The 23,720-nt window shown below is 42.2% G+C and overlaps 1 protein-coding gene across 1 annotated transcript in view; it reads right to left on the bottom strand.

The window, feature by feature from the left end:
- The window catches only part of cacna1g (calcium channel, voltage-dependent, T type, alpha 1G subunit), a 370,250-nt gene extending 351,502 nt beyond the window's left edge, over positions 1–18,748 (bottom strand). The window contains exon 1 of the mRNA XM_028567497.1: positions 18,660–18,748. Coding sequence (XP_028423298.1) covers positions 18,660–18,736 — 77 coding nt within the window. The 5' untranslated portion in view covers positions 18,737–18,748. The remainder of the gene's footprint in view (positions 1–18,659) is intronic.
- Positions 18,749–23,720: the final 4,972 nt, after the last annotated feature.

Below are 23,720 nucleotides of genomic sequence, written 5' to 3'. Positions count from 1 at the left end.
GTTCTTTTGTTCAAAATTTTGCATTTATCCTCTGTTATAATAATAAATACATGTATTCATTGTTATCCAGTGAAAGTAATGATTTAGGTTAACACTATTGCAAGGCACTGTATCAGTGTCACAATCTCATTAGGGGCTGAGCCCCCCTAAAAGTCTGATCCTAGAATCGCCCCTGACACAGGGCAGTCTTTGAAATCTAATTGAATTTTACAATTCTAATACTTAGAGTAACGTGTTGAAATCATGATTTTGGTTGAAAGTGCTTTACTTGTGACAGATAGGCTAACTGTTTGTGGGATAAAAAATGTCCCAAACCTATACAAAGTAGGCCTTTTTCACAGCAGACCTCTTTTACACGGGTGTCACTATTTTCACATGAAAAAAATAAAATAGGTCAAATGAATATGTTTGATGTGAAAGAGGTCGCCGGTAGTAATTTTTGATGTTATTATTAGCATCTTTACGCTCAATGTTTGGTTTTCCTGCCCCCAGATTGTGCTGTTGGTGGAGTTTCACAGAACTCATCTACCACATCTATCTCCAGCCACAGCGGGCAGCTGTTTTCAGAAAAAAAAAAAAAGCTCCGTGATGAGCCCACTTTACAGTACCTGCCCACCACCAAACGGCAGACAGGCAAAATTAGCAACTAGCTATGGGCTGGTTGAAAAAAAAATCGATACAGCATAGTATCACGATATTTTCTGTGGCAATACTGTATCGATTACACAGACGCCAAGTATCGAGCTATTATTATATGTGTTGGTCAGTTTGTCTGCTTGACAATCCCATTTTGCAGCAAAAAAAATAAATTCAAGTGAGATGAACAAACAGAGAAATGTATCTTTTTAGATCAAACAGATGTTGACAAAGTTTCCTTTTGGGGACATCATTTGAAGTTGGAAAAAAGGTAATAAATTGCAATATATCGCAGAATATTGAAATACGTTTAAAATCGCAATAATTTTGTATCATGACATAATTATCGTGATTCCAACCCCTACTAGCTAGTGAACGCAGTGGAGCATTTAGCAGCTAAAGTTCCAGATATTTAAATAAATTATTACAAATTATAGCGATAAAGGAGACTCTGGGCCCTATTTTAACGATCGAAGCGCAGGGCGTGAAGCGCCTGGCGCAGGTGCGTTGAGGGCGTGTCCAGATCCACTTTTGCTAGTTTAACTGCGGAAAAAAGGGTCTGTGCGCCGGGCGCATGGTTCAGAAGGGTTGGACTTAGTGACTTCATTAATTCATAGGGGTGTTTTGGGCGTAACCTGCAATAAACCAATCAGAGTGTCATCTACCATTCCCTTTAAAAGCCGGGCGCGGGTTGCTGTTATGATGGCGGATTTGCGCCGTAATATTTAAATTTGTAATCTTTTGCATGTTTGTGTGCTGCTGTGCGTCCCTGTGTGTGTGTAACAAGCATAGTGTGCGTGCGCTGTGCATAAGCCTAGGCGCATTTTACTTATTTGCAGTTAAAATAACAATGAAATGCTGCGTTATTGACTTTAGATCAGGTTTTTGTTGGTCAATGGCGCGATCACTTTCCGCTGCCTCTAGATAGCAATACGCCCAGAATTCACCTGAACACACCTCCCCGTAAGACCAGCACGCCCATGGGTGCAGGTGCATTTGCTATTTAAACGGCGTGGGCGCTGGACGGGAAATTGACAACTGCGTCGGTCTTAAACTGGCAAAGACACTTGCGTCGGGCTTTGCGCTGCGCCGGGTGCAAGATGGGGCCCTTGGTGTTTGTGTTGCTGCTCCAAAAAAAAAAAGAAAAAGAAAAAAATAGCAGCTTTAAGTACGTTAAGAAAAAAATCACTAAACAATGGAAGCCCTCAAGGCCAAGGTGAAAATAATTTTTTTTTCGACCATTGTAGGCCAAAACCTAAGTATGCAAATTCCTTATATTATGGGATGTTTTGATCGTTTCCAGTTTCTGCATTGACTACTTCTACAGAGTATTTTAATACAGTGTGGTATTAGTACTGGAGGTCTCTATGATCAGCTGCTAATCACTGAACTGTGACCGTCACTTTCTGACACTCTGTCAGTCTAACAGATTACACCTGTATCACCTGACCTTGTAACCGCCTTCAAGTCTGCTAAGCCTCAGGCTCGTGGGACTTGATCGCATTCCCTCCTCAGCTGATCCCAGCACAGGTGTAGCAGGTCTAAGGATGCTGAGGCTGGGCACTTTGACAAAATGCTGTGATCTGATTCTGGAGCAGCCACTGTCACACAGTCACCCCTGGCACATTAAGCTCTAATGGCTGCGAAATGGTAAATGTCACAGTGATTTGGGCCAAGCGCTGAAGGGAGAGAGCCCAATAGAGTGTGTGTGTGTGTGTGTGTGTGTGTGTGTGTGTGTGTGTGTGTCTCTTGTCATGTCAGTGCCACAGCCTGAGCAAAACGGATCGCAGTGAAAGGGCACTGAAGTGAAGCGGAGTAATTACAGTATGACAAAAGTAAGTACACAGACAACACACACACATACTGACTTTCCCATACATTACATGCGCACAAGCCAACAAGCACACCCATGAGTGGCATATATGAATTACATTCACACACTTAACCCACATTACTGTGTACAGTAAAGCTTAGCATGCGAGGCCTGTGGGTCACCCTTGTAGCTATACGTAAAAAGCATTATTGACTCATTAAGCGCCCACTCCCACCCGTTACTTATGAGTTGTGTGAGAAAGGAAAGCTTATACAACTATAACAGGCATACCACTCAAAATTCTTAGTAATAATACGTGGGTCTGTGATTTCAGACAGAGAGATATAAAAGCATTTCTAGGCGGTGACCATCAATTTCCAGGCTAAAACGATAGCTGTCGCTGGCAGATTTTATCCGCTGGAACTAAGCTAGCTAATCAAGCTAACGTTAGCTCCATGAGTTGGTTGAAAACTATCTCCGGCTGACTTTTTAATGTTTCCAGCTAACTCATTTTAAAATGGGCATCCAGTAAAAGGCTCTCAAACTCACACTTGATGGCTACGTACATTATATCAAGTCTGAGGCTAAAGTTGCATGTCCTAGGCAAAGAGGCAACATTCTCACCAGTTGTAGAAGACACTGAAAAAAAGAATCAGCATTGTTTTTATGTTGCAGTGTTAAGCTAGTTATAATCTTAGTATTTATTGTATTATAAGGAAAGATGCAACATCCAACATGACGCTTTTTGGCTGCCTAGGTCACGTACTCGGACTTAGAGAAGCATGATAGAGTAGGAGGTAGATTCATGCTTTATTGTTCATATTTTCAAAAAAATATGTTTCATTCATAACATTACAAGATAAAATGCCTTCAGGATAAGGACTAACCAGTGTGCAAGCCTAACCAATATGACGCTATCTTGGATAACAGTTCAAGCAATGCTTGTTACTTCTTCCGAACAAGTACAAGTGTAAACTTTCACAAAATCAATGAGCTGTTAATTCTAAATTCTGTTATCATCCAGTACCAGATGGAGAAATACTGTGGATGTGTTTTGTGTTGTTGTTTTTTGTGACCCAAGTAATGTAGTATGAAATGCTCATTGGTCTTGAAAGTAACGCTGGATTAAGTTGCTACTGTAAGATAGTTAGCCGGGCATGCTACCATTTACAGCTTAAGTTAGAGCTATTGAGCTATTGACTGTATATAATGATGGATGACGCATCTCCACTACATCCCACTGTACAAAAATGAAGCCAAAATAGTGTGGATACGGGCGCTGGCATTTGGGCTACTGATGTCGTTTGGAGCTAGAGTCTGTGCAGTAGTCATCGGGGTAAGAGCCGCGCTATCACATACATAGACCTGGCAATCACAGCTGTCAATCATGATGTTACACTCCCTTTAAACAGCATCAAATAATTCTTCGAATGAAACTTATCAGAAAAAATGAACACTCTGACATACATACATAAATGCAAGATAAGAACTACCAAAAATAACGGAATCCATCTTTTGGAAAAATTGATTCCATGTCCCATCCACTAACATGGCTGGGGCTATGACCTGTACTTCAGCCAGCCACCGGTGGGCGATCCAGATGATTTGGCTTAGTTTTGGGGAGCTGTCATGTCGTCAATCTTTATATACACTAAGGCAGATAAACACTTAGTTTAATCCCTCATACTTTGCATTATGTGGAGAAAGCTTTACAGACCTGCAGTGCCTACTAACAGTTTCTAAGCTATGATTGGACAATCGCTGTTCAGGAGAGGGGTTTAACGAGCGGTCAATTGCAATGACCGAGCACTCAGTCATGCACACACACAACACATGTGCTCATCGATACATGGCCATGCTTAAAAAAACAGTGTTTCTTAATTACACACTGCATGGGAGGATTAGACACAACAGACGTCCATATAATGACCGAAAACACACACACACACACACACACACACACACACACACACACGTCCCCTCTGGTGGTCAGCCCATTGTGCAGACATAGCTGGTGAAGTTCATTAGCTTTAACTCAGCCTCTACTGGAACAACGCAGGATTACTGCACATGTTATGGCTTCAGGCGTACCGTGGAACCAGAACGTTACATTAATTGAGTGAATGACTGTAATGCAATCTGCTGTGCGTATTATTAAGCCATGTTATATATTGTATTTACATTATGCGAGAGATTTATTAAAGCTCTGGCTGTAGGTGGAAGCAAGCAACAGACCTATGGTAGCTATAGCTGAACAAGGCTTTGGACAGGTCACACATGCACACAGATGTAGACACACACACACACACACACACACACACACACACACACACACACACACACACACACAGGGTCTCTTGCACAGGCGGGCTGAGAGGCCAATGGACATATCATGACTTATATAAGCTTCCCGCCCCCAGATGTATTTATATCCCTCGTCTGTTATCTATAATAAGACATCTCTTTTTTTTTCTTTTTTTTTCTCGCTCCTTCACTAGACTCCCCGGCCCTGCTGCAGGAAAATCCAGATTAGTGTTCTGATGGCTTGACAGAGAGCGATCGAAATAGAGATACAGAGGCAGAGAGAGATTTCGACAGTCGGCTGATTGGTCACTCTACATGTTTGTCCCTAGAGAAGTGTGTGTGAGTGTGTGTCGGTACTGAGATAAGGCCAGCGGTGAGATCTGGTGTGTGTCAACGCCACCTGAGTCCCCAGTTAGTAACAGGGTCTAACAAAAAGAGTACTTCTGACTGTCAGACATGGCATCCCCTGCTGTGCTGTTCACAAACATATCAATTTAAGGGGGTGAAAAAACAGCTGGAAAAGAGATGTAGTTATCACAGGAAGTATGAGCAGAGGGTGGAGCAAGAATGTCTAGCAGAGAAAAAGACAGACAAGATAGGAAAGAGTAACTGATTCCCCTTGTAAATATGGAAAGACAGAAGTATGTGTTGGGATAGAGAGAGGCAGATGAAGAGAGTGGAGAGGTGTATGAGAAAGGAGAGAAACTGAGGCATCGGATATAATAATAATAATTTATTTTCAGTGCCCTGAAGGTGAACTGGCACCTCTCCAGCTTTGGTCTGATGGGGACTTGAACCAGTGACCCTCTGGTTCCCAACCCAACTCCCTAAAGGCTGAGCTACTACTACACCATATGACATGGGACAGACACAGCCGTGGTGAGACAGTTAAAGATAACTCGATTCAGGTGCCCATTGAGATGTTGCAGTGTAAGAGTAAGTCTATAGCTTGCCCACCCCCCCCCATCCTCTCATCCCTCCTTCTTCTATACCCCCACCCTCTTCTGTTGCCACTCTGTGGAGCCAAGCTCAAGTCTTCTAGAATACCCTAATGAGAAAAAGCTGGTAGGAAAATCCTGGCCTGAGCCCTACATAAACTTACAGCCATCTCACGGAACAGCCCAAGGAGAGGGGGGTGTTGAAGAAGGAGAAAAAAAACACATTGAAAGGGAAAATAAATTAAGAAAGGTCATTTCCTCATTCCCTTCGGTACGCTATATATGTGTATAAACTGTGGGGTGTCCGTATGTCCATCTTCATGGCTACATATCAAATGGAAACACCTGTGTTGTTTCCAGGACTAAACTTCAAAAGATGGGTGCTCCTTTCTAACGTGTTAGGGCCCCACCCAGACCACCGATCTGGCAGTGGGAGTGTCACTTGAATGGCACATTTGTGTGAAATTCTGTTGTGTTCTTCAACCCCGCAATGTAGCACAAGTAGAATTTTATATCCTCATTGTGTTTTTAAACTTTCTTGTGGCAGCGGTAGAGGCAGCGATGTTTCCTGTTTACTGTACAGGAGCCTTAGCCTAGAAATCTAGACGCACCCTAGCGGCAGCAAATGTAATTTGTAGCCAAGGTCCGTCTAGAAGAAGTCATTCTTAAAAAATTCAAGATGTGTTCGGAGTTTTGCCGAGCGGATACGGCAAAAGTTTAATCTATCAACTAACGTTGCTCTGGTTAGTTGTCGCGCTATCCTATTGAGTGCAGAGGGATATGAAAGACAACCATTTATCCCGCCCCTCAGATTGAGCCCTGCCAATGGTGAGTTCCCAGACCCAACATCTTGATGTGGGTCTGGCTTGTCAGGCTACAGGAGTCTCACACCGCCTAAAACGGACTGACAAGTCTGATCGGCGGTTACAGGATTGGCCACCACAGCGTGACGTTTGGATGCGTTTCTGCCAAAACTTGAATCTGTCTCAACTATCAAACCTGTCAACCACCCCGCAAACCAAATGGACAATCAATCAATACAATACCCAACCCATCAACAGACCAATCTACCATCCAATCCGCCAACCACACTACCAACCAATCGACCAATCAGACCTAACACGTCATCCACAAATCTACCAAAAAAATCAAGAAGCCACCTAATTGATGACCCAACAATGAAACACCTTACCATCCAATTAGTCAAACAACTAAATAAACCAGCCAACAACCCTACCAACCAATCAAATACCCAACCAGTCAACCTACCAATCTATTAACCAGTCAAACACCCAACCATTCAACAGTCAACAGCAGTGTTGTAATACTTCACTACTGTACTTAAGAAGAATTTTTACTTTACTTCGTTATTTTTTCCACTCCACTACAGTTCCTAAATAAAATGTGTACTTTTAATCCACTACATTTCCCCTAAGCATCTTAGTTACTCTTTACTACAAAATAAAATCAGAAAAAATGTATTACACTGAAAAAAGCAGGTTTGGCGTATCATTGCTCCATTCCAGTTGGTGACGTGATGCCTGTTTGTGGCCAAACGGCAAAAAATCAAATAAAAACATAGGCCAAAACTAAAGAAAGAGGAGAAAGCATAATGACTTATAGTGTCATGGAAGTAACTCGTGCAGGCTCTGCTGCCATGGTAACAGATGATGACCATAATCAAAGTTTTTTTTTTACTTTTACTTTTATTTCTAATAATTAAGTACATTTAATATCAGAAAATTGCTATGGATACTGAAGTACAGTAAATATTAAATACTTTAATACTTTTACTCCATGTGATGTTCTAAAAGGAGACTTTAACTTCTATCAAAGTCATTTTCTGGTAAGCTACTTGTACTTTTACTCAAGAATTGCTTTTGAGTACTTTATACAAGACTGGTCAACAGTTGCCTACTAATCAACCAACTAATCATCCAACTACCCTGTCAACCAATGGAATAATCACCCAAGTATCTGCCCACCCAATCTACTAACCAGTCAACCAAGCATGTAACCACCAAACCAGTCCACCATCAAACCTTTCAACTAACCATCTACCCAAACAGCCAACAATAACACCTGCCAACCAGCCAAACGAACTAATCATCTAATCATCTAACCAGACTGCCGTTCTGGATAATTATCTGCAGATGACAGTGACAGAATTGTTTTGTTTGTTCTTACATCCTAATCATGACAAGCCGTTTTCTGAAGTAGCAGTAATTAACTGCTGGGGTTTTTATGCACACTAATTGTTCTCCCCTGTACAAATAATTGATTGAAAACCAGTGACATATTTGCTGTCTGGAGACAAACACAAACACGTGACTGTGCATCTCGAGCCACAGCCAATATGAGAGGGGTGATACTGTGGCTGGAGGCGAAAACAAAGAATTAGAGCGGGCGAGACACACGCTGGGAAGTGATTTTTACTGGGCGGCAGACGACTTTCTGCAGCCAATCTGCAAAAGTCTACCCTCCATCCCTCCCTCTCGGTTTCACTACCTCCTGTTTTAGACCCTTCCGCTATCCTTCTTTTTCCTCCGTTGGCGAGCTAGCCTGTGGTTTTTACAGGATTCACATTAATGTGTTAACTAGGCCACCAGAGTCACGGGGGTGGAAGAGCACAACACAGTCCGACAGGGAAAAATGAAACAACGCCACAAGTTACAATCAAGGAAAATTTGAGCACAAAGCAGTTTTAGGAACACCAAAAAAAAATGCATTTATACATTCATGCGCAGTCACACATATACTGTATGCTGACACATGGACACAGCCAAAAACACACACACACACACACATACTGAGAGACAGTGAGTGCTTCCTGCTGCTGTCTGGCAGTCTACAGTGGAGTTTGCGGTTTTCCCCTGAATCACTGTGGTCGGAGTTTCACCGGGTGTGTATCAGGTTAGCCAGTCCCCCCCTGCCAACACACACACACACACACACACACACACACACACACACACACACACACACACACACACACACACACACACGGACAGCTGCCAGGCCTGGCCTACAAACCCAGTCAGTGCATTTACATGCACTTAAGTAACCGGGTTACTCTGAGAAACCAGGTTACGTAGGTAATCAGAGAACGTGTGATTGCTTTACCAGTGAACAGCCATACACCGCAGCTTCAGTCAGCAGATCTCCATTGTGAATCAAAACACGCAGTACTCCGATCCAATGTATTCTCCATGTTTAGATTAGGCTGCTAAGGCTTTCCACTGGATTTAAAAGTCAGACAAGCAGACACCTCAGAGACACACTTGAGTAATTAAAATTGATTATATGATTTGTAATCACTTGTAAATGAGCGCCACAATGTTTTTCTTCCCTTGGCTTGGTAGTTCTTCATCTGACTTTCCATGTTGTTCTAAAGCTACTACTCATATAAAAGCCAAACATATGGCCAGGATTCAAACAATAATAACTTTGGGGACGGGTGGAATTACCTGTTGCCTACAACGTCTCAAATGGTAAAACTCATTATAATGGTCATTCCCACAGCTCTACTCCCATCAGCAGAGTCACGTCTTAAGCCCAATTTGCAACCGGACTAGTATTACCAGGGGACCTCATTTGTTTTAGAAAAGTTGATTGTCATTCACTGAACTGGTAAGACACAACACAACAGGTAAACACGTTTGCATTAACTGGGAAACAGGAGCAATTACAAAATAGAGGCCTGTATCTAATATAAGGCCTGGGTCTCCAGTTGTTAGCCAGCTGATGATAACAAAAAAAATAGACCCCAGTCACTTTCCCAGTATTTGTTTCAAACTAAGTGGGCTGTGTTAGGTATGAAGCCACCATTAAAGAACCTTTTTTTCTACATTTTCCTGGCTGAGCAATACATTTTCTTCCATTCTAAAATAAATGTACAGTGTGCATATATGTATGTATTCATTACCTTTATGTGTCACATAATGTATACAGGGGCAGTGAGGAAGCCACAATTGATTGTGGGAATTCTCACGTTAGTACAGTTGATATGTGTTGGTCTTGCTTTTAATTTGAGTAACCAACAAAAAATAACAAGGATTTTTGACTTTTGTACATCAGCCAGTGCCTTGATTTTTATCCATTCCCTCTCTAGTAGTGGACATCCGACTTCTAGTTCTTGTTTTCTTCAGCGTTGAGTGTTGAGGCTAAATATCAATACATCCACAGTGAAAACGGAATGGAGCATTGACATATAGAAACACTACAGTGTTCTGAACAGACATCGATACCCCATGGGGTTGGATTTTGCACCAGTAAACCTATATTTAAACCTGTGATTGATTTCTATTACGTATGTGAGATTTCCATGAGGAGGAATTCGTTTGTAGCAACCACAGCTGTAGCAGCAATTTGCCAAGCAAGATGCTGAATGCACATGCGTTAGTTGTGCTAAATGATACCCTGCTGTTGCTTTGGCAAAATGTAATAATGTGTCACTTTGTGTGCACAAAATGGGAAGGGCTTTTCCCAGGAAAAACCTACCAAACATCAGGTGCGTAGAGCAGAAAATGTATAAGCGCCTTTATGAGCTGACTGTAGATTGGAACTAAAGTGTAGCAATCAGCGATAGAAAGTAGAAAAATGAGTAGCAGGCTCAGCACAAAGAAGGGTTTTCTTTGTGCTCAGTCTGTTTGCAGTTTAACAGCTTAAACAAAGCTCCTCATTAAGGACAGACCTCATACTGGGTCGTCTACTCACACCTTAACGCAGTCTGGGCTCTGCCTCAGCCTCGCTCCCTTCCACCATCTCTCTCTCTCTCGCTCTCCTGCCATCCCTTCTTGATTGTCACTCGTGTTATTCATCAATAATTGGCACTTTCATCGTGGCGCTGACTGCATCACAGAATTTCACACACATACTGTACGGTGTGACAGGAGCGCTTCATTGCCAGTAAACTGATCAATCAGTCAGTGTCCCGGTGTTGGGATTGATTTCAACACATTATAATGAAAGAACCTTCGCTTTCTTCGAACAACCTTGGCTGTGAGCGTGCGTTGAGTGTGTATACAACAGATGCAATTACTGCAATTGTGCTGGTAAATACTGCAACTGATATTTGGATTGGCACATGATGAACACTCACTCATTTCCTTCTGCCGAAGCCGAGAGCAAAGGCTCAGTGATAAATCTAGCTAACTAGCTGTAAATTCTGAATGTAACAAAGATTTTCCAGAACAATAACAAAAGCCCTACACCCACACACATGCACATGAATGCCAGCTACAGTCAGTGCTCAAAGTGTTGACTGTAGCTGTGTTTTCGTTAGAGTTCTTTGGTTGGCAGTTATGCAAGTTTTTTATTTTACCACTTAGTTTCCATCTTACAAAGCGAATATGAAGAATTTGAGCTAAGTGAGGTAGAAATGTCTCTCTTCTGTCCAGAAGTTTAACTTATTTAACAGTGAGCTCACAGAAAGGTGTCATTGGACACATATTTGTTGTCCCCATTTCCCCTATATACAGTACTTGTCAACTGAGACCAGTCCTCCCCAGAAAAACGCTGCCACAAGTCACTTGTTCAAGCAGCAATTACAACTCGTATTAATGTTTATAGTGGTGGCTATCTCTAGTGGCCTCGCGTAATTATTATTTCATGAGTTTATGGTTTCAATCGCTAGCTTCAAGTCTTCTTCTATACAGCATGATGTCAATTTTGTAAATTATGCTCCCATTTATTTTAAAATAGACGATAAAGAAAGGGATGCTCTAGGGCGTGGCTACACGCCGACACGCCGACCTGCCAATCAGGACAGAGGTTTAGCAATGCTAACCATGACACTGAGCACATTAATATAGCCGTGATCTTGTTTTTGGGTGTTGTCAGTGTTTTCATCTTGAAATTTGACCTTCTCATTGTGTGTTTTCACTTCATCAAAGTTAATTGGAACATTTTGGTCGCCTAAAAATGTCTTATTCAGCGTTTGGTAGCACATTGCCAACCAGGGCTAGTTAGCTAGAGCTAGCGTTAGCTGCTAAATTAAGTGAAACTTTGGAGATTTTCAGTGTTCCGTGTGCCATACATGCAGATGAATGGTGCCAGTAACCAGAGGTCCGTGTTTACCCACCAGCAAAACTTGGCCTGATGACTCGCTTCAGCCGTTTGAAAATTGGCAACTTTCCCTCTTTAGCATTTAGCTTAGTGCAGCGCCATTGCAGCGATAGACGACACTGGCTCATCCTCCCCAACCCCACCCTCTCATCTAAAAACATGTCAGATTTCAAAAAAATCGAGATGGCGACGCCCAAATTGCCACAAACCAATGGTTGATGTCCCTGCTGCTACGTCCACTATTCTCAGTGTCTATGGATTTACCTCTTAGAGGACATGATCAACGGAAATGAAGCTCGGGAGCTCGGGATCATGAAAACCATGATTTATACAAAACATCAAATGTCAGAATTACAATAGCTGAAACTTTTAGGGATTTACGCCAGTCCCTTTGCAAACTTTCAGCTGACTTGCTTGTGGTCTGCAATCTCTAACCAATTCTCCTGATTGGTCATCAGCTACTCCACGAGGCCTTCGATTGGGCTACAGTAAGTTTGACTGTAAATATTTTCAGATTAATCAACAACTCACGAACCCTGGCAGTGATTGGGCAACAACTGGTCATTGGTGGGGTTATGTGAATTAGATGAGATTCAACTTTATTGTCATTGCACATTGTCACAAGTACAGAGCAACAAAATGTAGTTGTGTCTAACCAGAAGTGCTTAAGCAGTGATTAAATACATATTAAATAACGTGATACAATATGAATTATTAACATATGCTACAGTACAGAGTGCAAGGATTATACAGTATGTACAGTAGTGCAAGTTGTGAGTGTTGGAGAGCTTTTTCAATATGTACAGCAGAATGGTCAACAGCTAGTCAGGAAGGCTTCTGATTTGTCAACACTTTGACAGCTGACCCATCCATTTGACAAGTTGCATTTTACACAAAAAGATGCTTTTAAATATCTCAGCAAGACACATGTTAAATGTTAAATTAAAAGTGTGTCTGCAGCTTTAAATATACACACAAGTACACCCACCCCACACACCCGCGCACAGATACGCATACCTTGCGGCAAGCACTTTACATGCAAAATACATGCAAGTCATGTCACATCACATGCTCAGCGAGACACATGAATCAGAAAAAGTACCCGCACACTCTATTACACACACACACACACACACACACACACACACACACACAAGCTAAAAAGGCATTGCATGGTTAAGTAAATGAATACTTCATCAAACAAAATATTTCAGTGGATAAGTAGAGTTCATGTCAGCCTCCCAGTGAGTTAAAAAGAACATAAAGATTCAGTTCATATAGAGAATATGAAAAATGCGCGCACACACACACACACACACACACACACACACACACAGTATGCGTCTTCTAAAATGTAGACACATGATCACACACACCTACTGTATGATAGAAGTTCAGATAGAATTCACAATGAGGATAAACTCAAACTGCAAGAAGCTGAAAATGCTCCAAGGGACCAGGCGAGGGGGGTGGGGTGGGGGCAGAGGGAGAAAAATATGAAAGTAAAGTTGATGGCGGGTACAGGCCTACTTTTTCAACTCTTAAAAAATGTTCTCTGAAATCCCGCTCGGCTCTCCAACTGAGCCTTGGTTTTTTTTCATTTTATTTTCTCCTTCCCCCCACCACCCCTGTTCTTTTTCTTCTTCTTTTTCTACTGGTTTTGGTGTCTGTCATAGATGGCACACACACACACAAACACACCCCTCCTTACTCTTCAGCCAACGTGAGGCTTTTAACTCCAGTGGAGGAAAAAAGCTAAGGGTCCGGGAGAAAAAAGAAGCAGGAGAGGAGGAGGAGGAGGATGAGGAGGAGGAGGAGGCGGAGGAGAAGGAGGCAGAGGAGAAGAAGGCGGAGGAGAAGGAGAAGTAGGCGGAGGAGAAAGAAAACGGAGAGGGAAGGAGACATTTTCTGCTGAATAAGTAAATGTTTGTTCCGGCTTCCATTATTTGACAGATGCATCGGGGGAAAACGAGCAACAAATGTGAAAGCCTGCTTCGCTGAAACGCAGCGCAAGAGAGCGAAACAGAAGGAAGAAACAAATCAGTAGCTTATTTCGCCCCACAAAATTCCCTCCGCTCCCTTGAGCGCTCGGCGGTTGTCGGTCTTCCAATGATGTGGCTATTTCAACACGATGACAAACGCCTAGCCTGGCCAGGTGTCCTCCCTCACCCTCACTGTTTTCGGGCCGTGTAATACTCTGCTTAAATCAGTGTGAGAAAAGGATAGAGAGTGCTGGACGCGTTCCCAAACTTCCCTCCTCCTCCTCAGTCTTGGCACAACATCCAGCTCCCCGCCAGAGAGGAGACACCTACGGGAGTCCTGTGGAAGTGTGTGTAGTGTTTGTGTGTGTGTGTGTGTGTGTGTATGCTGCTTACACAACCTCACATGCACACAAAAGCTCAAACTCGTTATCATACACAGATTCTGCCGGAATCATTAGCAAAACAAGCAGAGGGAATTTCACACAGGCAATGCGCTGGGCAAAACATCACTCAGAGCATACACCCCAGGGGTCTTCAATTAGACCCTAAATACCTCAGCGAGTATCCAGGGGTCCTAATTACTTCAGACTGCTTAAAAAAAAAAAAATGTCCGCCGGCCGCCTGAGGCCAAGGGCTTACCGTGGATATGCCTGTATAGAATATATTCTGGCCCCGAGATCAGTCAGGGTTTTCCTGTGTTGTTGGTCTACAGCATCAGAGAGAGAAAGCAGTCTCTGCGCATCAGAGCTGGCTGCTGCTGGTGTGTGCCACGAACGTATTTATAGTAGGAGAAGGAGAGACTACTGCAGGAGTCATTCTCGAGAAGAGAGAGAAAGACAGAGGCAGAGAAGGGCCACAGATCTAGAGAGGAAGAGTTAAAAAATATAGCGAGATACATCTGCTCTCTGGATACAAACGCATCAGTGTACACGCAGATTTAAACACTTGAGCGCACACACATAGACAAAGATTGATTTCAGAAAACATTACAATTCATTTTAGAAGCGTTGACCTTTTCTGAAATCGGTACAGATAGACATTAAAGGGCAAACGAGAAACAGAGACTGTCCAAATACGATACTCGCAGCCCTGGGGGCACACGTACCCAAACATACGTCATCACAAATTATCCAGCGGCCACTTCAATACGTGCAAATCCTCAACAATATTTCAAAGCAAGAATTGTAAAACTTGAACAGATCTGTGTGAAACCACAGACTTAATTTGAACTTGAAATAATTAGCCGCCATCAGAACAAAACACGTAACGTCAGGTAAGACTTGAACGTTTTGAGAACCTCTAATCCCAACTATACGGCGCACCCACAATTGAGTTTGCAACGTATATGATATGTGCTAAAGATCTATGATCCGGTTATTCTCATTCACTGTTGGTACTTATACCTATAAGAAGTAATGCACTTTTTTAATAATAAGCAGAATAAAGAGCGACAAAGTTCGCGCAGGGAGCATGTCGGGGGGGATGGATGGGTCATCAACACGACTTTCACCCAAGAGACCGTTTGTGTCTGTGTGAACGCAAAAGTCGACGTTTACTTATTTTAACCTACTTTTCTTACGTAGTTAACTAACTACATGTACGGAAGTTACATACATTTTTTTTATTTTAACTTACTTTTGTAACATATTTCACATATTTTACAGACTTAACTAACCAGTATGTAAGTTACATAACTTACCTACTTAACTAACGCTACGTACGTAAGTTACATGACTTCTGTACCTAACTAACGCCTTGACGTAAGTTACATGACTTCTGTAATAAACTAAAGCCACGTACGTAACTTACATAAGTTATGTAATTAACTAACGTAAGTTACATAACTTCTGTAATTAACTAAAGCCACGTACGTAACTTACATGACTTAGGTACTTAACTAACACCACGTACGTAAGTTGCATAACTTTCATACTTAACTAATGGCACGTACATAAGTTACGTAACATACTTATTATTACGTATTTTTCTAGTAAAAATATTGATACAAATCATCATATCATCTTTAAGATGAGCCTTTATTTCAATTCCCAATTTATATTTACTCTATTACATAAGTCGTTTGTTCACACTGCACCTATTAAAAAGAATAGTTTGTTTTACATATTGTCTGGAAGAGCTCAGTAATAAAATTGTTAAATCATATTTCAGTTGCTTTTTGGGAGTTGCTATAAATGTAATGATTGTTTGTGATATCATCTCATATCGATGACAGGCCTTGAATTGAATCTAGCCAAATCAAAATCGTATCATGACATGACCCCTGCTTGTCATTTACGCTAATAAAAGTGAACACCTGGGGTGTGATGTAAACCATATAACTGTGTTCGTGGCAATTACAGCCAGTCAAAGTTTCGGATAACACAAACTTTTTTTTTGTTACACCCAGTTTCAAACCATCCCATTGCATGGAACCCTTTACATACATCTAAGAACTGACAGGAAGTTGAGCAATATACATAGAAAGTAATGAGAAACTATAACAATTAAATAATCCTCCTAACTAACTCATTTGACTTACAGATCCAATCGTGGGTCAAATACTTATCAAATAGTTATGTCCCAGTGGGCGGTCCATGAAATGAAAATGTTTGAGAACCCCTGACTTGGATAATAGTACCAAGGATCGCCTTTGCTCCCTGAGGAGCCACGGGGGACTCATGGGGCCATGCTGCTAAAAAAGTATATTTGTAAGACCTTTTAAAGATTTGACATTTACAAACATGGAAATCAGCTGTGATCGCTGGGAGACCGAGGCGGAATAAAGAAGGCAAAGAAAGATGAAATGGAGCAGGGCAGGTTAAAAGAGCGTCAAAGGCAAGCAGCATCGCCGGACGATGTTCCTGGGACGAAGAGGAGAACAGGCTTAGCATCTCAATCAAAACGGTGACAAATGAGGAAAGGGGGGATTAATAATGCGAAGCAACAGACAAGGCAGAAAGTACGGATAGATGGATAAGGGTTAAAAACGAAAAACGCCCACATACGTCGTTTGTTCAAGCAGCATTTACGACTTACAAATGTGTGTCCCGTATAAAAGTAAACAGCGAGTTTTTTTCCAACTTTACGGAACAAACAGAGCTACGTCATGTTCAGCATCACGTGCACAACAGGAAATGAAGTAGCGTCTTTCTCTAAACTTAACTAAGTAGCCTAGTGTTGGTGCCTAAGCCTAACCAGAATGCGACCGTTTCACAACGTTAACGGCGGTTACGTTATCTGGTTTAGAAATAAGGATGTATTTCCTGCCACCGCTAGGGGCGCTAATTTATGAAACGCATGTAGGTCATATTCAGGCCCCCACGTACAGCGCTCAGCCCCTCCACTGATTTTGTCCAGTTGCCACTCGCGGTATGTGCGCGAAACACACACACACACACACACACACACACGAACACACACACACAGCACCTATGAGACAAAACAAATGCTGAAACCTCCAGAGCAGAGCTGCATCGGCTAATGGAAAAATTCCTTCCCATATCCCTCTCACATTCACCGAAACCTCACACACCACATGTACGTTGCCTACACACCAAGAGAGCAAGACACACACACACACACACACACACAGACAGAAAAGAGTCTCCATTGCCTCCTTTCTCTCCCTGCTGCTTCCCTCATCTTCCGAATCCATGCACTTGTGAATCAATAGTACACTTCAGTGGCAGGAATGATTCAATAAGGCTCCGTGACTTGAAAAGACTCCACCCTTCCACAGCTATTCACTCCCGAAAAGAAAAAGCAATTGCTCAATAAACAGACACTACAGGTGTGTATCAATAAACTAATTATAACGCTTCACTAGATAGGCCCAGTCACGCAAGGTCAATAACTTGTCATCACTTGCATCATTCCTTATGCATAATCGATGGGAGGTGAACACTGGGGAATCAGAGCATGACGTGGACATGTTGCACACACACACACGTCCTGTCAGGTTAGTGTGAATGCAGCTCCTGGACTGAAGAAATCCTCAGTCGACTAACACTCAATATGGACAACATGGACGTAACGATACACTCAACTGACGATTCGATATGATTCCCGATTTGAAGTTCAAATACGATTTCCTCACACGTTTTTTAACCGAATGATCGAGACCCATCAAAAGTGCCACTAAAATTGCACTGTATCTTAAATGACAAAAATTCAATAAAAAATTTATAATTGAAATTTTAAAACAAATCCCTCATCAAAATAACTAAAGTAGTAAAAAACTAAAATAAAAAAAGAACAAGTGAAATCAAAAAGTAGATCAATGTCAATGTTGTAATCTTTACACATTTATATCGACTTTTTTAACCGATTCACAATGCATCGTTACATCCCCAATCAACAGATCTGTAAACAAATGAGTTTCTCCACAAACTATTGCGCAAAAGAACCACTTTAAATCTTGTTTTTACCACAGATAAGTTTCTTCGACACAAGTCAATCAGCATTAAAAAGGATTTTTTTTTTTAAATGACCAAAGACCGATTAGTTGACTAAGCGACTAAGAAGGGGCAGCCCTACCAATGAGACTAACACACACATTTTAGTCACACAATCACACTTCAGATCAGTTCATTTTGTCCGTAGGTCATGAAGCTTGTTCACTGGATACACACAATTAGATCAACACGCACTCGCACACACACACACCCGCACGCACACACACACACACACACACACACACACACACACACACACACACACACACACACACAACCTTTTATATGTCAAAATCAATACGTCCAAGCCACGTGCTCACTCTATGATCCAACGTCTTGGGATCAATCACTAACCCTTGAGATCAACTGGTAAAAGCTGCAGAGCCCAGCAGGTGTTTCTTACCTGCCACAGGTGGAAGCTCGCGCATGCGCCGCACTCCTATCTCAAAAGGTATAAAAAGGATATGGATTGCTGACCATCTTAAGACACCAGCTCCGAGGCCGGGTGGTCTGTTTCAGGTAGAAGAAGACCACGGGGGCCATGGCGGGGTAGGGCAGGTTCTCATCCCCGCTCGCAGACACTTCCTCCTCGGTTGTAGAGATCCCGTCAGGCGCCGGGGACGCCGGCTCCACCACCATTTCGCCGCCCTCCCCGCCTCCTGTCCCGGCCCCGGACAGGTCGTTGAGGCGGATAAAAGTCCTCGGCAGAGAGGAGCGACCCTCCGAGCCCCTGGCGTCGGAGATCCCGGAGAGATTTCCCCCATCCTCGGCCATCATTTACCTCCTGCAAGCAATGCACATATGATTAGATACAGTAAATATAGCTGACAGACGGGGGAAAATGCTTAAGTGTCTGCAGCAGCCAGAGCAGAGCGCATTAAGATTCAAGAGAATCTGCGGGCAACATTTAAATCTGCTGATTTTTATTTTTGAAATAAAATCTAGGACTACCAACTTTGCATATATGGTAAATAGCATACACTCACACTTAAATCTAAATATTGTCGGAATAGGCAACAGTGGGGAGCAGATGGTTCATTATAGGAAAAGAAAAAATATGCGCACACCTCATCGGAAACATGATTGCATAAAAATTGTTTTAAAAGAATGAATATGCTCCAAAACTGATGTGTGAATGAATGCGGCTCGACAATCTATAGCCCATATCTGCTGTCATAAGCTGGTAAATAGAACGGAGCTCCTAACGAGCCTCCAAAAAATATTCAAGAGGGGTCTCGCATTCCTTTTCATCAAAAACAATGCCCAAATCTCTCTCTCTCTCTCTCTCTCTCTCTCTCTCTCTCTCTCTCTCTCTCTCTCTTTCATCAGTAACTGTAGCCCGCCACTATTCCAATCCGTTTCCAAACTTCAGCCCTATCAATAGGCTGTCAACAATACATTCAATGTGAAGTGATATTGCTGCGGTTATTTGTCTAAATGAGTAGTACAGGAGCATCTTTCCGTTGGATTATTATTATTTTTTTTTACCTGTAATGGACTCTGTAGATGTGCCCAAAGCGCGCTCAGTCATCGCATGATCGGTGTTTGTCGTGGCTATAAAGTCCACATCAGCATAAAGAGAGAAAAAAAAACCCGTAGTAAGAAGGAGACACGAGGAGGGAAGAGATAAAGAAGAGAGCAGAGGTGTGGGGGAGAGAGAGAGAGAGAGAAGAAGAAGAGAGAGGAGAAGGTCTGTGGGTTCCGTGCGTCTGGCGGAGCGTATAGTTCCCAGGTGGTGCGCTAACGCGCGGGTCCGTCTCAATAGACACCCCAGGCCCCTGGTCTCCGGTGTCCAAGCCTCTCCAGTGGCCTCACCAACACTTCATAATCATCCCCTCTTAGAAATAAAAAAAAAAAAAAATAAAAAAAAAAAAAAGAACCGCGAGATGTGTGTCTACTTTTGCAGCCTCAGGTTAAATATAACGCCGCGCACAAACTTCTTTACGGTTCACTCCTCCTCCGCGGAGCTGATGGAGAAACTCCCCCCCACCCACCCCCCCGCCAGAAATAAGGAGAAATACCGAAAATGAGTAATCTATTGGTTTCTCAACGTGCTCCTCCGATTTAGTTTCTCCCCTTTCAAATGTAAGGATCCATTACTTTTCGTTGCATCCACAGGCGCTTTTTTCAGGTTTTAAAGATCCGCGGAGATGCTGCCGCACATCCTGCCGCTGAGCACAAACAGGCGTCAGAGAGACAGAGCTTTTTGGTGTTTTTCTAAATATCGCGAGCACCACCCCTCTCCATCGTAGCGCGCATGAAGAACCGGGCGCTCCTGCTCTCACTCTTGTCTCCTGCAGACTGCATTCGCTCGGTTCCGTCCATCAGCTCAAGCTCACAGCTGGATGGGGAGATCCGAACTTCTCACCCCCCACCCCCCACTCCCCCGCCCTGCGAGCACCCACTCTGCACCAATCACAGCGCGGCTTGACTTGGAGCTCCCTCCTGACTGGGTGGAGCTAGATGTCAATTAAACTTGTACAGCGGGGAGGTGGGGAGGGTGGGGGGGGGAGGGTTGAACAGCTGGAATCTTATTGTCAACTATGAGCCAATGAGAAGCAAGGGAGCAACGGCCCCAGCATTGCTGTGTGATTGGTAAACAGGTTTATTATGAAAAAAAAAGTTGCCACAATGGCGCAATGTGACTGCGAATAGCCTATATTTGGATGTACATAATATAATTGTTGCCTCAGCCCAAGAGATCCTAGTTCAAACACAGACACTACACATGATTTTTTTTCTTCTTTTTTGGTGTGGATCCTCGGGATCCTCAGCAACATATACAGTACAGGCCAAAAGTTTGGACACACCTTCTCATTCAATGTGTTTCTTTATTTTCATGACTATTTACATTGTAGATTCTCACTGAAGGCATCACAACTATGAAGGAACACATATGGAATTATGTACTTAAAAAAGTGTGAAATAACTGAAAACATGTCATATATTTTAGATTCCTCAAAGTAGCCACCCTTTGCTTTTTTTGATAACTCTGCAAACCCTTGGTGTTCTCTCAATGAGCTTCATGAGGTAGTCACCTGAAATGGTTTTCACTTCACAGGTGTGCTTTGTCAGGGTTAATTAGTGGAATTATTTCCCTTATTAATAAAAAAGCAAAGGGTGGCTACTTTGAAGAATCTAAAATATAAGACATGTTTTCAGTTATTTCACACTTTTTTGTTAAGTACATAATTCCATATGTGTTCATTCATAGTTTTGATGCCTTCAGTGAGAATCTACAATGTAAATAGTCATGAAAATAAAAAGGAAACACATTGAATGAGAAGGTGTGTCCAAACTTTTGGCCTGTACCGTAAATGAGAAATAAGCAACTCAAATAATTTTGTTCAAAAGTGGTGGGAAGAAGTCATGATGATGATTCTGTTAAAATGCAAACATTTTGACCCTTGTGTGGTGTTCATATTTTTGTTACACAGCCAATTTTCCCGGGTCTGGTGGACCCACCACATTATTAGGCTTTTACAATACAGCCATAACAATTTATGTAAAAATACTTAAAGTTTACTTTAGCTCAATTACCAATGATATATACATCATTTATGGTTCATATTTGCCATTTACGCCTGTGAGATCGCTTTTATGATCATACGATCATTTTCGGTTTTTGTAAAAAAGGTAAAAAAATACGATTTTGTATCATTATTGGTGCTTATTTCTTAGAACTTAATCAGAATAGGTGAAAGTGCTTGAGATGTAACTTTGTGTGGGAATAGCAGGTGCAGAAAGACAACATAGTTTCACAGCACCTACATTTAAATACACTCGGGTCCAGTAGACCCGAACACCTCATATATAATAGTTATGTGTAGGGGGGGGTTGTACCATGTGCAGTCACTGAAATAAGTTATTTTGTATGTTCTTCATAGAAAATGAGCCAAGGCCAGTAAGTTTGAGTTAGAATAAATAATAAATAATAATGTTTCTTTTAGCAAACATTGAAAACGGGTCCAGACCAGAACACCACACAAGGGTTAAAATAGATTTTCTGTTATTTAGGAATTACATAACTGCCTATGAGTTTAAAAAAGATACAGCAAAACATGAACTTGGCAGACATAAATTTCCTTAAAATGCAAAATGTCTGTTAGGTATTATTATAATTGAGTTTAGCTATCCCACAGTATGCTGAGGGGGCCCCCCATATTTGCCTCAGAGACCCCAGAAGGCCCCTCAAAGCCCTGCGTGGGAGCACCTATCCCAGACTATCCAATTAACAGTTCATTGGCTTTCAATCATTAGAGATATTCAACAGAAGTAAAAGACAAACAGAAATATGCCATTCTTATGTAATCATAGAAAAAAATAAATGTAATATTATTAATAATGAGATTTATTTCATTTCAGGTGGCAGATTTGGGGGTCCTAGGCCCTGGAGGAGTTCACCTGCATGTATGCTGGTCCGGTGGCCACCAGGGGAAGATGTTTCCCCAGGCTTTTCTGCCTCACACACACACACACACACACACACACACACACACACACACACACACACACACACACACACACACACACACAAACACACTGTATACTCTCGTACCTGCAGCTGGATTACAGCCTGAGGCAGAGCAGATAGTTGCACTTGTAGTTTTTAATTGATGGATGTCTCCGTCTTGCAATGCTGCCCCCTGTTGCACCTCTATGTTCTTTATTTTAAGGCTTTTACAAGCCCAGTCCACTTACACATACACACACACACACACATGCGCGCGTGTGCACACACTTTACATACAGTCTCAGCAGATTACTCACTACATAGCAGCGTCATAGAGTACAGGCCAAAAGTTTGGACACACCTTCTCATTCAATGCGTTTCCTTTATTTCCATGACTATTTACATTGTAGATTCTCACTGAAGGCATCAAAACTGTGAATGAACACATGTGGAATTATGTACTTAACAAAAAACTGTGAAATAACTGAAAACATGTCTTATATTTTAGATTCTTCAAAGTAGCCAGCCTTGCTTTTTTGATAACTCTGCAAACCCTTGGTGTTCTCTCAATGAGCTTCATGAGGTAGTCACCTGAAATGGTTTTACCTTCACAGGTGTGCCTTGTCAGGGTTAATTAGTGGAATTTTCCGCCTTATTAATAAAAAAGCAAAGGGTGGCTACTTTGAGGAATCTAAAATATAAGACATGTTTTCAGTTATTTCAAGTACATAATTCCGTATGTGTTCATAAATAGTTTTGATGCCTTCAGTGAGAATCTACAATGTAAATAATCATGAAAATAAAAAGGAAACACATTGAATGAGAAGGTGTGTCCAAACTTTTGGCCTGTACTGTACATGTGTCCAGACAAGGCTAGCAGCAGCAGTGCCGCATCAGACACGTTTCTGGTGCGCAAAGACATAGAAAACGCCACACAGCCGCCACGCAACTGACACGCAACAGAAACGCCACGCTCACGCCACACAGTTAGAGTCCAGCCGGCCTAATGCTTTTTCTTCCACTTGACCTTTAACAAAATCACAACAACTTGAAAAGCGGGGAGAACATGGTCGA

This window comes from Perca flavescens, chromosome 21, assembly GCF_004354835.1.
Source record: "Perca flavescens isolate YP-PL-M2 chromosome 21, PFLA_1.0, whole genome shotgun sequence".
NCBI lineage: Eukaryota > Metazoa > Chordata > Actinopteri > Perciformes > Percidae > Perca > Perca flavescens.
This window is presented reverse-complemented; position numbering and strand designations above follow the sequence as displayed.